The 18,020-nt window shown below is 35.1% G+C and overlaps 1 protein-coding gene across 1 annotated transcript; it reads left to right on the top strand.

Annotated features, from left to right (window-relative positions):
- The first annotated feature begins 8,503 nt into the window (after nt 1-8,503).
- Nucleotides 8,504-10,788, top strand: LOC148547951 (uncharacterized). Its single transcript, XM_088495566.1, has 4 exons — nt 8,504-8,713; nt 8,891-9,653; nt 9,765-9,857; nt 9,968-10,788. Exons 1-4 carry the CDS (start codon nt 8,504-8,506, stop codon nt 10,786-10,788), a joined length of 1,887 nt encoding a protein of 628 aa, XP_088351692.1.
- The last annotated feature ends 7,232 nt before the right edge of the window (nt 10,789-18,020 follow it).

The raw sequence follows: 18,020 nt of genomic DNA, 5'->3' as shown, positions 1-18,020 counted from the left end.
GGGCACATGGGTGCTATGCAACTTAGGAAAAGAGAGATAGAATTGAAATCAATTACATAGCAAGCATGATCCATATAGCTTGAGAATTTTAAAAAGATGTCCCTAAGTGAGTTTACAATCCAATTTCAAAATTCTATAATATCGATGCACAAACTTGTGATGTAAATAAAAGGCAACATAAGCAAGCATCACCTAACAACAGATGCATCAAATAGAAGAAAATTACCTAATGAGAGATAATAAAATCAAATCATATGGTTGCTAAAACATGCAATTCAAAAGATTTAGAATGGTTTAAAGGTAATTTACAAGTACTTGGCATGCACAATTATTAAGCATGAAAAATTCAATACCATGCTACAAAATATAAAACCAACAAAGAAATCCAACAATAAATATTCATAACAATGATGCTAAGATAGCTTAAGTTAGTAATCAGCAGCAATATCTCAGCACAATCAGCAAATCAAATCAATAACTCAACACTTTTTACCAAAATCTAACCTATACTAACAACCTAATCTACTAAAATAGCAAATTAAACTAACTAAATAACACAAGTAGATGGTGGTAGATGGTGAATGATGGTGATGGATGATGGTTGAATGAGGAAAAGAAAATAGATGAAGAGTAAAGAAGAAAAGAAATAGAGAGAAGAAAAGAAAAAAGAAGAATGTGAAACAGGGGAGTCATGCGTACGCGGAAGGTCATGCGTACGTGTGACTTGGGAAAATGGGGAGTGGCGCGTACGCATGGGGCACACGTACGTGGGACTTGCCCAACGCATAGTAGTTGCACGGGATAGGCACAACAAGCCAAAATCTCTGTATAAGTGTCGTGCGTACGCATGAGGCAAGCGTACGCGCAACCTCTCCACCTTTTTTTTAACATATTAAGCTTCTTGAGCACCTAACAAGCTACCAAAGCAATACCAAACATTATCAAACAAGCTAAACTACAATTTAAAACTAAATAAACCTAACTAAAAATGAAAATTTAACTTATTTACTAATATATACAAAGGAGAAAGTGGAAAAAATTTACCATGGTGGGGTGTCTCCCACCTAGCACTTTTATTTATTGTCCTTAAGTTGGACAATTGGGGATGCTCCCTGTCATGGCGGCTTATGCTTATACTCATCTTTGAACTTCCAACAACACTTGAATCTACAAAATGCTCCAAGATCACTAATTGATTTCACCACGCTTTGAGGAAGTTCCAAACAAGCTATGAGCTCCCAAAGTTAGTCCTCTTTTTGTGATCCAGGATTCCAAACTTTGTTTTCACACCCGTCTTCAAGTTGATCATCAAAGTTTCAATCAACAATAGGACCCAGAGATTTCTTAGTTCATCATACTATTGCTCTAGGTTTACATACAACTACATTGATCTTAGTAAAAGGTGCTTTGGATGCACGTTCCAAGTTCAAAGTACCATTTGTACAAATAAGAATCTCCCTCGTTACAAGATTTCTTCTTCATATAGATAGATATAGGATCTATGGTAGAAGTTAACACAATGCGTGTGTGCATCTATGCGTGTATCCATTTGTATCCGCATACCGGATATGTTAAGTAATTAGAATTCTTAGTCAAGCACCAAATCATCCTCCTAGACCTAATCAATTGAGTATCACACCAATCCTTGCACTTAATAATAATCGTTGAATGGTGTTTCCAACCACTAACCATCTCTCTTTTGCTCTTAAATCCACAAAGAGCTCTAAGTTGACCATCTGTTTCAAGCAAACCATATTCAAGTGGAATAAGAAAGCTAAGAGATATGAATTATACCCACTCAAATGTTGTGTTGGATGGTGACTTAGGATGAGAGATTTCCAATAGCCTTGTAATTTTTACTCCCTTGATCTCTTCTTGGATTACTTCCACCTCTTGACAAGCTTCCTCAATTTCAATTCCTTGTTCAAATAGCACATTGGTTGGTGCGAAATCATCTTCAATGATGGGGTTTTCCGCTTGCTCAACTTCTTCCAATCTTTCATCATTCACAATATATCTTGGAGGTTGCACATTATCCTCCTCAACATCAATTTCAAGCTCAATGGAAGAAGATTCTGCAACCTTGGAATTCACCTCACACTCAACTTCTCCTAGATCTTCAACCACTTCTTCTTCTTCAATGATCTCGGCTTCCTCCACTTGTTGCAAGACATACTTCATCTCCTTGTTCTTAAGTTGAGATTCTAAAATCTTCTTCATGCTTCGCTCTTCAGTTGATTCTCCACATTCATCCGTGGAAATATTTTGTTTGTGGCATGAATCCCATGAGTCTAAGTTGGATTTTATTTTGGCAAGGTTAGCCATGATAGCCTCGTGCCTCTTTTGGGATTCCTCTTGCTCCTTTTGAAATATGATTGCTTTAAGCCGATCTATCGCTTCCATGAGATGATCTATTGGCTCTTGTTCCACTTGGCTAACATAATTAAGATCATGTTGCTCCTGGATCGATGGATATGGGAATTATTCCATGACGGGTTGTGGTGGAAAGGAGAATTCATCATGTGGTTGAAAGTTCTCATATATGGGAGATAGTTCATGTTGGTAAGAGTATGGAGGTGATGTATATAGAGGTGGTGGTTCTTGGGAGTATTGATGTTGGAATTGTGGTGGCTCTAAGTATTGTTCATATGACTCATATGGTTGTTGGTATGGTGGATATGGATTAGGGTCATATGGAGGTGTTTGATGGTACGGGGCTTGTGAATATGGTGGTTGGGGGCTATGTTGAGGTGGGGCTTCATAGGCATATGGTAGTTGTGGTTGATAACCACAAAGAGGTCCACCATATCCATTAGATTGGTATGCACCATGGGTTGAATTATGCTCATATTATGCTCATAATAAATGAAATCAATAATTAAAATTAATAGAATTTGTAAAAGAACTTATAAAAATTAAATGAAGAAAGTTATCCTAAAGTAATCCAATAAACTCTAAACCGTAAATCTACATAATTAACTATTTAACCTAAACCCAAAAATCTAATTAACTCTAAATTAACTTACTTAACCTAAATTCTACTCTTCTAGATTACTCTAACTTCAACTCTAAACTAAACCCAACTTTATTTAATAAAAATTTTAATAAAACACTAAATTAATAAAAAATGTATAAAAGAAATTAATTATATAAATAATTACCTTAATTTAAAATTTACCTAACCTAACCTTATTTAATTTTTAATTAGAATAAATTAGTCTAACAAAAAATACAATATAAACCAAATCACCCATTTTATAAAAAAATTTAATAAAAAATTTGATAAAATCCTAAATTAATAAAAAATTTCTTAAAAAAAACTAATTTATCAAACTAATTACCTTTATTTATAACTTAACTTACCTAACCTTATTTAATTTTTAATTATACTAAATTAATTTAACAAATAATACATTAAAAACCTAATCACACATTTCATAAAAAAATTTAATAAAGTCATCATAAAACCCTAAATGAATAAAGAAATTATATAAAAAAGTATTCACCGAAAAATTACCTCTGGTGGTGGCGGCGTAGTGGTGGCAGTACGGTGCAATATTTTCTGGTGGTAGACACTAGGGTTCTTTTCAAAAAATAAAGCAAATGGAGAAATTGTTTACCTCTAGCGCTATGGTCCTCAGTGGCAATGATGACGGCGTAGTGGTGACCTCCAACGGCGACGGAACAATGGCAGCGGTGGGTATAGATGCGATAGAGTTGTGCTCCGAGACCCTACTGTAATGGCTGTAGAAGAGGGCTTGCGGCCGCTATCTTCGATCACTACAAAAAAAATCATTGAATACCGTCGAATTTAGCATCGGACATCAGCAGCGAGTTTACCAACGGATTTACCGGCGGATTTGTCAATAAATCCTTTGGGTGAAAAAATTGCCGTCGGATTTGGCTTTCTGACGGTAAATTTGCCAATAATAATTGGAGAAAAAAATTGGCGCGATCATTACCGTCGGATTTACTGGTAGATAAATTCGGTCCACTGGTAATCTGAATTAGTCGAACGTTACGTTTTGGTCATTCACAAAGCGTTCACTACAAGAAAATAGAACATTTGTAACAAAAACTTTGTAACAAATTTAAAATTGTTACAAAAAATTATTTTTTGTAACAAAAATTAGTAATTGTTACATAATAATAATGTTTTGTATCAACAATACAATTTGTTACAAAACATTTTGATATTTTGTAACGATTTGATTTTTTTTGTTACAAATTATATTGGCTTTTGTAACGAATCAATGTTTTTTTGCAAAATTTTAAAATATTTTGTAACGAAAGATGAAGTTATTGCAAAAGTTTAAAATATTTTGTAACAAAATATCTATTTGTTTCAAAAACTCCAATTATTTTGTAACAAAAAATTAATTTGTCACAAAATTCAATATTGTTTGTAACAAGTTATTTGTTTGTCACAAAATACAAGATTTTTAAGTAATTTTATTAAAGTTGAAATATTTTGTATAATTTTAGTAATTGAAAAATAAAAAAGTATTGTATAATTTAATTTAACTAACTTTTATTATGAAAAGTTATGAGTTATTATTAATTTGAATTTCTTATTTTATAAACTAAGTTATTAAGAGTAATTAAATTAATTTTATGAATATTTGGAGTTATGTTAGTTAATGTTCTTGTGTAAATTTTATAATTGGTTATTTTATATAATTCCAAATTAGAATTCAGTAACAGGAGTATTATATAATTGAATTTAAGAAATTTCTATTATGAATAAATTATGGTTTATTTTATTAATTTGAGCTCTTAAAGATTAATTAAGGATTTATCCGCTAGTAAATCCGACGGTAATCTTGTCCTAAATTCGAATCGTGAACCCTCTCTCCCCTCATTTTAGAAATACTCTCTCTCTCTCTCTCTCTCTCTCTCTCAAACCACCTCCAGTAGCCCCTCCATCACTGTCGGCCACCACCAACAGTGTTCAAAGACTACATGAACTCCTTACGTCGTGTTGGTTGCTCTATCGCTACCATTTTCGTCGCTCCGCCACTGCTGCTGTCGCCATTACTGCCGTTGTTGTCGTCGCTGCTCCTTGTGCCACCAGAGCTGCCTCCTTCCTCCCTCCAGGTATATTGTCCTTCTCCTTGTTCCTATTATTTTTTTAATTTATTTAAAAAAATACTAAACTCTAATTTATCTAGTTTTAATTTGTTATATATTAGAAAACTTATTTACTTTTCAACTTTTAGAATTGTCTCAGATGATTAATATTAATAATAGTTGATAACAAAATTTTTATTGGTTATGAATTGGTGTTTAATTTGGCTATTGTATTGGCTTAATTTATGACAACGTATGGTTGACGTTGTGGACAATAAATTAGTTAATTGTTAATATCATAAATAGTTTGGTATGATTGATTCTTCATGTAATGTAGTAGTATTAGTATAGCCTACTCTCTAATTCTCATCAATATTGCTCTTTAGATTTTTAATTTAATTTTGTTCAATTTTTGTAATTGAGAGTTTGGTGCATTTCAAATCTGAAATTTTTTGCTTATTTTTTGTAATATAGTAGTATTAATATAGTTGAATTTACTAGCGAAAAAATATGACAGTAACGAGCTGACGGTTATCAAAATGACACGTTTTATTTATTGATGTTATCATCGGATTTTTCTGTCGTAAAATCTGACAGTAACATTGGTGCCAATGAAATCCAAATTGGGGCCAAAATTTACCATCAAACTTTGGGACGGGTTATCAATTCCGACAATTCGAACTCGCCTGCATGAAGCCGGAATCGCTAGTAATCGCCGGTCAGCTATACGGCAGTGAATTCGTTCCCGGACCTTGTACACATCGCCCGTCACACTATGGGAGCTGGCCATGCCCGAAGTCGTTACCTTAAAAGAGAGATTATCCAGCTTTTCTTTAATTTCGGGTGAAATACGATCGGGCGGCCGGGGGGGAGGGGGGGAAGCCCTCCGGTAAAATAAGAACAATCCCGACATTCAAAGCCCCCTTTTTACCATTAGCAAAAACTTGTTTGATTTGCATATCATAAGGAATTCGAACAACCGCTTCAAATACAGTATCAAGAGGTATTATTTGTGGAACTTCAATATCCACGGACTTCTTAGTCAAATGACAATTGGCACATGCAATACCAACCAAATTATTACAGCAATTCTTCAAAAATTCTAACAGTAAAATAAAAAAAATGTTCCATCTAAAATCTGATAGTAATTCGAACGGTAATGAGTGAATTTTTTATAGTACTTTTAGTTATAAAATTTTTAATATTATAAACCTATGTTATGAAACTATTTTTCTTTTAAATTTAAATCGATATAAAAAATACATAAATAATTATATCTTCGAACAAGAAAAAACTATAATAATATAAACCTCATATTCAAGCTATATAGTGATAGGGTATCTGAAAGCGATGATTTTGACTAATATTACCCTAATAATGTAACCTTAATTATATTTTGTCTCACTTTTAATAACTTATTATAGTTATGGAAATTTAAAATATAATTGAGCCAAAATATATTATTATTTATGTAAATTTGACGATGAATATTTTAGATTTTAAAATTTTAGTATAAAAAATAATAGTTGTTGATTATTGCAATATTTCTACTATCAAATATATCGAGTGGAAACTGAAGAAACAATTTAATTATTTGGAAAACTCAATTACCTAATTTAAACAAAAAAGGAAAAAACACACCACTAAAGAAAATAAAAAAACGAAAAAAATTAAAACACATACTAATGGTAAAAAATATTATGATTAGTATAATAATTCTGCAATAAAATTTTATTTAATACAAATAATAGTAAATAATATTGCTAAGTTTTCACTTGACATAAAATTACAAAAAATTATATTAAAATATTATTTTTTTAAATTTTTTTAGAATATATATTTGATATTTTGTTAATTTTTTTTATCGTATTTTTAAATTTTTTGAAAATTTATTTATTTTTGATAATTTTTAAAATTATTTTTGTCTGTAATAATGTAAATTTTCAAGTATAATTTTGATAATTTACTCTTCTTTTGGAGAAAAGTTAAGTAACAAAGACTTTAATTTGAAACAGTTATGAATTTATGATAATTTGAAAACTAAATGGAAAAAAGGGGTACAATTAGCCAGGAGAATCAAATCAATTGACATTGAGTGTGGGACTTTTCTATACTTTTTATAATAACACAGTGTGTCTGAATAAGAATGAATTATTCTATCATTCTCATTCCGTTTTGTTTATATTGTTTACGATTCTTAATTCGATAAAAAAAATTCTTAAAGTTCTTCTACTATTTAATTCATATAGAACCAATTATTCACAATCATGTCTCTATAAACAATGGCCCACACTTGAAAAAATTGGTGCACATAACTGAGCCTTTTTTATTTTACAGAAGAAACCATTTTTATTTAAAAAAATCAAACAACGAAGACTTATAAGTTATAGATAGCACAAAAAATATTAGGTCTACACTGAAAAAGATTAATATTTTATATGTTGGATTATAATTTGAAAAAAGGTATTTTTTTAAAAATATTAATGAGTAAAAATAAGGACATAACTAATGCTCCTTTATTTTTAATCTACATTAGCGTGTTGCGGCTCATTTTATGGAATAAATATTGGTGTTGTCCAATGTAATGATTATATGGACAAATTTTTTTCTGTTATGGTGTCAGGCTTAAAACGTAAGATACATTTTAGTTTTGGCTGATTCTTTCCTGTTATAGTATCATTTATTAATAAATTATTATAAACAAAACAAACGCGGTCTGCGTTTTGTTTTTTTGCATGATTTCCATTTTTTTATTTTGTTTTAGCCCATGCAGCCTGCGTTTAGTCATAGGCAGTATTTTAATTTTTTTTGAAACCACAAATCGCAGCTTGCGTTTTTTTTTTTTTTTTGTCAGATTTTTTTTTGGAAGATGCAAAACACAGGTTGCGTTTTATGAACTGTCAGAATTTTTTTTGGAAAACAGAAAACGCAGGTTGCGTTTTGTTTAAAAAATATATTTTAATCAAGAGTTCCGCCTATAAATACGAAGCAAGACTCTCATTCAACTTGCCTCACTCTACTTCCACTCATTCTATTCTTCTTTTTTGCACATATGTCGTAGTTCTTAATTTTTTTGGCAGTTAGGTGTGTCAAAAAAGTCGGATTATGTGAGGTTGAAGTTATGAAAAATATTGTAAATTTGCGAGTGTATTATAACGGTGAGGTTATACCATACACACATGAAGGAGTGACTTTTGTTTGTGAATGTCCGTTGTCATTTGCTATTCCATGTACCATGAGTTTTGTGGAGTTGCAAAATGGTCTTTGTAATAAGATTAATAACCACGTTTCGAAAAGGGTGAGCAACATTTTATACAGAAATCCTGTACAAGTATTTGGTGGGCTGATACACTTTCGAATGATGCCCATCACTGACGATGCCAGTATGTAGCAGATGTTATGTATTTATCAACAAACCCGATTTCACGTGTCGATGATAGAGCTGTATGTTGAGTTCGAACAGCAGTCGTGGTTGGGTGCGGTGGGCGAGGAGGTCAATGTTGATGAGCTCAGGGATATAAATTGGGAAGAAGATAATAATGACAGTGAAGAAGAGTTCGAAGCCAACTATGAAGTCGATGACGAAAACGATGACGGAGACTTGGCAGGCAATCCGGCGGTGCAAAATGAAACGGATGTGATTGTAAGCCAGCACCTGTTCAGTGTTCCGTCTTTTATGCGGATTCTAGATCTCGAAGCCATGCATGCCCCAGAATTTCCTAAGTATGCGAACATGGGTATGTTATGATTATTAATTCAAGTTACCTGTAGTGTTTATTTTATTTGCCTTGTCTGACTGATGGTGGTGCGTATGTCGTAGGTGAAGGCAATGTTTGCGGCAAAAGATGGTGAGTTTAGGGTTAGAATGGAATTTGGTTCGAGAGAGTCGGTTATATCTACAATCAAAAGCTATGCTATTCCTAGAGGAGTTGATTACACTGTGTATGAATCTGAGCCGCAGACATTCTATGTGAAATGCAAGGGTTATGGTGCAGGGTGCGATTGGCTTATCCGAGCTAGCTTAATTCAAAAGAAAGCTTGTTGGGAGATCAGAAGATACAATGGCAAACATACGTGCACTATGGGCACGATTTCACAAGATCATGCCAAGTTGGACTCAAACACAATTGCAGAGGCTATTAGGCCGTTGGTCGAAGCAGACCCGTCGATAAAGGTGAAGTCCATTATTGCAGAAGTTCAATCCAGGTTCAACTACACTGTAATTTACCGCAAGGCTTGGTTGGCAAAGCAGAAATCTGTTGCAAAAGTTTTTGATGATTGGAAAGTTTCTTACCAGACTCTGCCAGTATGGTTTAAAGCAATGACTGTGAAGATGCCAAAGTCTGGTGTGCAAATTAAAACGCTCCTCGTTTACCGTGAGAATGAGGAGGTTCAAGGTGTAAGAGTACTGCACTGCATTTTTTGGAGCTTCTATCCGTGTATTGTAGCGTTTAGGCACTGCAAGCCACTGGTGCATGTTGATGGCACGCACTTGTACGGTAAATATAAAGGTGCACTTTTGGTTGCGGTTGCACAAGATGGGAACCAAAACATTGTGCCCATTGCATTTGCAATAGTCGAGGGTGAGAAGGCAGACGCGTGAGAGTTTTTCTTGACCAATTTGCGGAGATATGTTGTTACCATTGATGGCGTGGGCAATATTTCTGACCGCCATACCTCTATTGACGCTGCAGTAGTTCGCAGTAACGGTGCATGGTCACCACTCAAGAGCGTGGCACATATACTGCATCAGGAACATCGGGTCCAACTTCTTAAGGAGGTTCAAGGTTCTGTATTTGCATAAACTGGTGGTTAACACGTGTTTCATTTCGCTGTTATGGTCCTATTCATAGTAATTTTGTGGTCAATCCTTACGATTAAATGAATTGTTGAACAGGCTATTCTAGGACGGAACAAGAGTACAACAAAAACTACCAGAGGCTTAAAGAGCGGGGTGAGGCATATACTAAATGGTGCGATGACATCGATGTTGAGAGATGGATGTTGGCATTCGATGGGGATCATCGTTGGGGACATATGACGACAAAATTGGTAGAGTGCTTAAATTCTGTCCTAAAGGGTACACACAACCTTCCTGTGACTGCCATTGTTAGGTCTACTTTCTATCAGCTGAATGAACTATTTACTCGGAAGAGCGTCGAGACTCATGAGCATCTCCGCAACGGATTCACGTATTTAGAGTTTGCAACGAAGAGAGTTGAAGAAAGCTTTCGATATGCAGGAAACATTGTGATCAACCGGTTTGACAGGCAAAATGAGATGTTTGAGGTTCGTGAGATACAAGATGGTTCCGTTTACACGGTTAATTTTACGCAACGACACTGCGACTGTGGCCATTTTCAGGCCGAACGACTCCCATGTCGCCACATTCTTGCATGTTGCACTAACCAGCGTCTTGATTGGCAAGTATATGTGCACGATGTGTACAAGATGTCTAAAATTTGCAACCTGTACAGAGGCGAGTTTGTTCTGATGGGTGACCAATCTACGTGGCATAGATATGAAAGAGCGAAGGTGATCGCCAACTGGACATTGAGGCGCGTGATGAAAGGAAGACCGAAGTCAACCCACTACTTGAATGAGATGGATTCGCGGGATATGCGTGGTCCTCGTCGGTGCACTATATGTGGACGTGAGGGACATAGCCGCAGCCGATGTCCTCAGCGTGCAGGTCCAAGCACCGCTCGAGGTCATTAGTGGTTATCCTTTTCAATGTAACCTTGTTATGACCTACTTCACAATTATATGTAACTTTTATTTAATCTCGTCATTTTTGTTAACCTAGTTAACAATTTGTAATAAGTAAAGTTTTTAATAAATAAGTATTTTGTTACAAAAGTGAAATATGATAATCTCAAACAGAGTTATACAAGACCAAAGCTAAATATATAATGATAATAATACTAAACTGAATACAACACTGAATACAAGATCAACTGCAATAGATTACTTCCTCGGCGCCTTCTTCGAATACAAAGATGTGGTGTATTTGTCAGGAGGCGCAGTCTGTGTCCGTAAGTTATGCGGATGAACCTGAGACACACCGGCATCCAACCCACTGCCAACGTCAGGACCACCAAAATCTGTCATGCTCGCACCACCAGTGTCATACAAACCGGAACCACTCATCCCCGGATCACTCGCTCCACCAAGAACATACTAGTGCTGCAAGTCATGTCCCAAATCTCCCTCTTCCTGCTGCAGATACTCATTCAAATCAAACAATTGGGTATGCGGTGGTGCGGATGGACTGGGCAGATCTACATGACCCGTCGATTGATCAAAGTCGAAGTCACTGGCATGACCTGATGTGGCACGACGACCACCAGACTGCTGAGATGTAGCAGGCCCTTCCTGCGGTGGCGTCGGAAATAGATAATCTGTATCTCTCAGGACCTGAGAGAAGCTAATGGTGTCAGATCCACCCAACGGACTAAAGTGGCCCTCGCCTGGAATTACCAGCTGTAGTGTGTAGGGCTCAGGTGTCTGAGGTGGCTGTGGTTCTGGTATATATGGTGTCTGCTGCTAATATGCCGGCCACTACTGTTGCTGTTGGCCGTAGGCCGGATCCTAAAACTGCTGGGTTTATGCCGGATCCTGAAACTGCTGGGCATATGCCGGCATCTGATACTGGTGCTCATATGTCGGGACCTACACTACAAGAAAATGGATTATTTGTAACAAAAATCTTGTATCAAATTTAAAATTGTTACAAAAAAAGAATTTTTTGTAATAATAATTGATAATTGTTACAAAAAAACTATGTTTTGTAACAACATTACAAGTTGTTACGAAACAATCAAATATTTTGTAACAATCTATTTTTTTGTTACAAATTATGTTAGTTTTTGTAACGAGCTGGTGTTTTGTTACAAAATATTATAATATTTTGTAACAAAAAGTAAAGTAGTGGCAAAAATTCGAAATATTTTGTAACAAAATATTTTTTTTTGTTTCAAAAACTTCAATTGTTTTGTAACAAAATATCTTTTTGTTTCAAAAACTCAAATTATTTTGTAACAAAAATTACTTTGTCACAAAATTTAACATTGTTTGTAATAAGTTATTTTTGTGTCACAAAATATAAGTATATTTTATATTTTTTTATCAAAATGTTAAATACTTTAAGAGTAAAAAAAATTATTTATAATTATTTTTAAAATAATTTTATTTTGTTTCAAAAATAAAAAAAATTGTTTATATAATTCTTTTAAAATATATTTTACATATTATTTTTTCCATATTCATTAATTTTTAAAAATTGTAAATATTAATTTATATTTCTTTAGAAAATTAGTATATAATTTTAATTAATAATCAAATTTTTAAAGTAACAAAAAATTAATTTGTGAAATTTAAATTTTTTTTATTAATTTATAAATATAAATAAGAATTAAATATACCCCAAAAAAAAGTTAACATAGTAAAAGGAAATATGTAAAAAGTAAAAGAGTAAAGGTGTGAAAAAACCCTAAGTCCCATCCCTCACTCTGAGCCACTCTCAACCCTCTCATCAGCGCCGTCTACTCTGCGAGGCAAAATGCAGCTGCTGGCAGAAAAAGAAGCACCGGCATAGCCCCCAAGAAACGTCTGCCTCGTCGTCGTGTCCTCTGCAAGCACCGTCTCCTCCGCCGTCGAGTCGTGTACGGCGGCGTCGTGGTCCTCGTTAGTGTTCGTTCGGTCGCAAGTTCCATCGCCCAGTGATCATCGTTGTAGGGATCTTCGTGGTGGTGGTGGTCGTCGTTGTTCGTGGGCACTGTCAACTCTGCTTCTCTGCTGGAGTTTGCATTGTGCTCTATCTCTGGTAGTCTAGTTCAGCCGTGCTTCGTTCGTCTGCTGCCGGTCTGCTCTGATTACATCTGTGCTGAAGGTAAGTGCGTTGAGTGTTGTTAAGTATGTTGTCAGTTGATAATCTTAGCTGAAATATTGAATCTTAATTATGCTGATGTTGTAGAAAAGATCAACAAAATTTTGGCAAATTTCACCAAAAATCAAACTCGTTTGGCGTCTAAATAGTTGCTTCAATTATTTTAAAAACAAAAAGTTAGGCCGTGGTGTGTTAACCTGATCCCACTGCAACAACTACCACCACATGTGAGTACTAAATCTAGAATCTAGATCCAACCCGATTGATAAATGATAATCCTCCAACCCCACGACTCTGCATATCGATTCCTGTCTTTCTGTTGATTCTTAATCTCTTTACTCAACATTAAGCATTTAGTTTGCGTCAGTATGATGATCGATAGCCTGGTTGAAAATATTAGTGTTATTAGTTTTTGCTTTCTTTTTTAGTGATTTTGATTCTCTTTTTTTTATTTTTTATATTTTTGTGTTTGTGAATTGATTAAAGTAGGTAACTACATTATCCTTATTAAGATAGAAATATTGATTAAATTTTGTTATTAATTTTGTGTATTTTACATTGCATTGAATTATGATAGTTTATGCTGCTCTGCTCATCCGGCATTGTGCTTTGCCTCTGCTGGTCTGATTCGGTTGTCCTTCTTCTTCTGCTGGTCTGGTCTAGTCCGATTACTTCTCTGCTAAAGGTAAGTGATGTTTATTTCAGTATTTTTAACTATATTGTTAGTTGATAATCTTAGCTGAAATGTTGGAGAGTTGATATTTTTCTTTCTTTTTTAGAGATTTTTCTTTCTACATTATCCTTATTAGCAAAGAAAGATTGATTAAATTTTGTCTGTAATTTTGTGTGTTTTATATTGTAGTGTCTTAGAATAGTTTATTCTCCTCTTCTCATCCTACCTCGTCTGCTAAATCTGCTGGTCTGATTCGGCTGTCCTCTGATGAGTGGATATTTTATACGCTTTTTGAGGTATTTTCATATAGTTTTTAGTAAGATCTAGCTACTTTTTAGTATAGTTTTATTAGTTTTTATGAAAAAATTACATTTCTGGACTTTACTATGAGTTCGTGTGTTTTTCTGTGATTTCAGATATTTTCTGGCTGAAATTGAGGGACCTGAGCAAAAATCTGATTCAGAGGCTGAAAAAGGACTGCAGATGCTGTTGGATTCTGACCCTGCTTCACGCGAAATGGATTTTCTCGAGATACAGAAACCCAATTGGTGCACTCTTAATTGCATTAGAAAGTAGACATCCAGGGCTTTCCAGCAATATATAATTGTCCATACTTTGCCCGAGTTTTGACGACGCAAACTGGCGTTTAAACGCCAATTTCCTGCCCTATTCTAAAGTTAAACGCCAGAAACAAGTTACAAACCAGAGTGAAACGCCACAAACAAGCTGCAACCTGGCATTTAACTCCAAGAGAAGTCTCTACACGTGTAAAGCTCAATGCTCAGCCGAAGCACACACCAAGTGGGCCCCAGAAGTGGATTTCTGCACTATCCATCTTAGTTTACTCATTTTCTGTAAACCTTAGCTACTAGTTAGTATAAATAATACTTTTAGAGACTTACTATGAACCTCATGACATTTTCACATCTGAATTTTGTATTTCTGACGGTATGAGTCTCTAAACCCCATGATTGGGGTGAGGAGCTCTGCTGTGTTTTGATGAATTAATGCAATTACTACTGTTTTTCATTCTATCACGCTTACTTCTATTCTTAGATATTCACTCGTACTTCACCCTAATGAATGTGATGATCTATGACACTCATCATCATTCTCACCTATGAACGCGTGCCTGACAACTACCTCCGTTCTATCTGCACTAGCTTGAGTATGTATCTCTTAGCCTCCTGGTTCATGATCAGAGTCTTCGTGGTATAGGCTAGAATTATTGGCGGCCATTCCTGAGATCCGGAAAGTCTAAACCTTGTCTGTGGTATTCCGAGTAAGATCTAGGAAGGGATGACTGTGACGAGCTTCAAACTCACGAGTGTTGGGCGTAGTAGCAGACGCAAAAGAATCAACGGATTCTATTCCAACATGAGTGAGAACCGACAGATGATTAGCCGTGCGGTGACAGTGCATTTGGACCATTTTCACTGAGAGGATGGATAGTAGCCATTGATAACGGTGATCCACCAATATACAGCTTGCCATGGAAGGAGACATGCGTGCGTGAAGAAGAAGACAGTAGGAAAGCAGAGATTCAGAAGACAGAGCATCTCCAAAACCTCAATCTGTTCCCCGTCACTGCATAACAAGTATTATTTATTTTATGTTAATTACTTTTCATAAACCCAACCATTTTTATTATTAATCTCCTGACCAAAAATTACAAAATAACCATAGATTGCTTCAAGCCGACAATCTCCGTTGGATCGACCCTTACTCACATAAGGTATTACTTGGACGACCCAGTGCACTTGCTGGTTAGTGGTACGAGTTATGAAAAGTGTGATTTACAATTCATGCACCAAGTTTTTTGCGCCGTTGCCGGGGATTGTTCAAGTTTGGACAACTGACGGTTTATTTTGTTGCTTAGATTAGGAAAAATTTTTCTTTTTGATTTAGAGTCTTCTATTATTGTTTTTGGTTAAAAATTTTTAAATCCTTATTTTCTTTTTCAAATTTTTTCGAAAGTTTTTATAAACTAATAATTGAGTTTTTCTGTTTGAGTTTAGTTTCAATTTTTAAGTTTGGTGTCCTTTGTGTTTCTATTTTCTTAAAAATTTTTCAAAAGTTGTTCTTAGCGTTCATCGTGATATTCAAAGTTTTCCTGTTTGTTTCCTTTGTTTTGATCTAAAAATTTAAGTTTGGTGTCATTTTTACTGTTTTTCTTTTTCTCTATTAAATTCAAAAATATATTTTCTCTTTATTTTTAATTAATTTTTGAATTTTCCTTTAAAAATTCAGATTTTTATTTTAAAACTTTCTATTCTATCTTATCTTAGTTTTGAAATTTCAAAATTCAAAATCTTTTTCAAAAATCATATCCAAAGTTTTTCAAATCTTCTTAATTAAGTAATTATTTTCGTTTTCAAATTTATTTTTCTCTTGGTTTTCGAAATTTACATTTTAATTTCTAATTATTTTATTTTCTCTTATTATTTTTATTTATCTTAATAATTCGGTTTGTTCTACTTAAATAAAATAAAAACAAAAATATATTTTGTTTGTAATTCATATCAATTTCATTTTATCCATCATGGACCTAAATGGAAATGAACAGTCCAGAAGGACTCTGGGGTCATATGCTAACCCCATTACTGCTGCATATGGGAGTAGCATCTATATACCTCCCATCAAAGTAAGCAGTTTTGAGCTAAATCCTCAGCTCATTGTCATGGTGCAGCAAAATTGCCAGTATTCCGGTCTTCCACAAGAAGAACCTACTGAGTTTCTGGCGCAGTTATTGTAAATTGCTGACACAGTGTGTGACAAGGGGGTAGATCAGGACGTATACAGGCTGTTACTATTTCCGTTTGCTGTAAAAGATCAAGCTAAGAGGTGGTTAAATAACCAACCCACAGCAAGCATAAGAACATGGAAACAGTTATCAGACAAATTTCTGAATCAATATTTTCCTCCAAAAAGGATGACACAGCTAAGGCTGGACATCCAAGGCTTTAAACAAGAGGATGACGAATCCCTTTATAACACCTGGGAGAGGTATAGAGGGATGCTAAGGAAATGCCCCTCTGAAATATTTTCAGAGTGGGTGTAATTAGACATCTTCTACTATGGGCTTACAGAAAAAGCTCAGATATCTCTAGACCACTCAGCTGGTGGATCTATACACATGAGAAAGACTGTTGAAGAGGCTCAAGAGCTTATCGATATAGTTGCTAGAAATCAGCATCTATACATAAGTAATGAGTCCTCCATGAAAGCAGAAGCTAAGACAGTATCAACTGACTTTAGTCCTCAGGAACAAGTTGCTGAACTCAATCAGCAGCTATCTTTTATAACAAGGCAGTTAGCAAAATTTAAGGAGATGCTACAAGAAACCAAAATTGCTAACAAGGATATGGAATCACAATATAATTAGACAAAACAGCAGTTATCAAAATAGAAAACAGAGGAGTGCCAAGCAGTTCAATTAAAAAGTGGAAAAACGTTAAATACTTCAACTCAAAGCAGCAGCAAGCCAAGAAAAGAACAGCTGACAGAGGATGAGCAACCTGCTACCCAAAATTTCTCTGAGGACAATAAGAGCCCAGAGAGGAACAAGTCTGGCGTTCAAATGCCAGAAAAGGGAGAAAACTGGCATTAAACGCCCAATCCATGTCCAGTTCTGGCGTCCAAACGCCAGAAAAGGATAGGAATCTGGCGTTAAACGCCCAATCCATGTCCAGTTCTGGCGTTCAAATGCCAGTGAGGGATCAGACACCTGCAAGTGCTGATAATAACTCCCTCAAGAAGGCTTCTCAACTTGCCTCTGTAGGAAATAAACCTACAACAACTAAGGTTGAAGAGTATAAAGCCAAAATACCTTATCCTCAGAAATTCTGCCAAGCGGAACAGGATAAACAATTTGCCCACTTTGTAGACTATCTCAGGACTCTTGAAATAAAGATTCCGTTTGTAGAGACACTTGAGCAAATACCCTCTTATGCTAAGTTCATAAAAGAGATCTTAAGTCATAAGAAGGATTGGAGAGAAACAGAAAAAGTTTTTCTCACTGAAGAATGCAGTGCAGTCATCCTAACAAGCTTACCAGAAAAGCTTAAGAATCCCGGAAGCTTTACGATACCATGCACATTAGAGGGTACTTGTACCAAGACAGCTTTATGTGACCTTGGGGCAAGTATCAATCTAATCCCTGCATCCACTATCAGAAAGCTTGGCTTGACTGAAGAAGTCAAACCAACCCGGATATGTCTTCAACTTGCTGATGGCTCCATTAAATATCCATCAGGCATAATTAAAGACATGATTGTCAAGGTTGGGCCATTTGCCTTTCCCACCGACTTTGTAGTGCTGGAGATAGAGGAGCACAAGAGTGCAACTCTCATTCTAGGAAGACCCTTCCTAGCAACTGGACGAACCCTC

The sequence above is a fragment of the Arachis ipaensis genome, chromosome B8, assembly GCF_059453495.1.
Source record: "Arachis ipaensis isolate K30076 ecotype BB chromosome B8, ASM5945349v1, whole genome shotgun sequence".
In the NCBI taxonomy this organism is placed as follows: Eukaryota; Viridiplantae; Streptophyta; class Magnoliopsida; order Fabales; family Fabaceae; genus Arachis; species Arachis ipaensis.
Note: the sequence above shows the minus strand (reverse complement) of the source record. Positions and strands in the feature narration are given on the sequence as shown.

What these genes read in the sequence shown, in the direction of transcription:
- LOC148547951 (XM_088495566.1), top strand. Translation starts at nt 8,504, where the DNA reads ATGATAGAGCTGTATGTTGAGTTCGAACAGCAGTCGTGGTTGGGTGCG. An exon ending in AAAATGAAACGGATGTGATT is followed by an intron (nt 8,714 to 8,890) that starts GTAAGCCAGCAC and finishes CGTATGTCGTAG; the next exon opens with GTGAAGGCAATGTTTGCGGC. An exon ending in TGCATTTGCAATAGTCGAGG is followed by an intron (nt 9,654 to 9,764) that starts GTGAGAAGGCAG and finishes TTGACGCTGCAG; the next exon opens with TAGTTCGCAGTAACGGTGCA.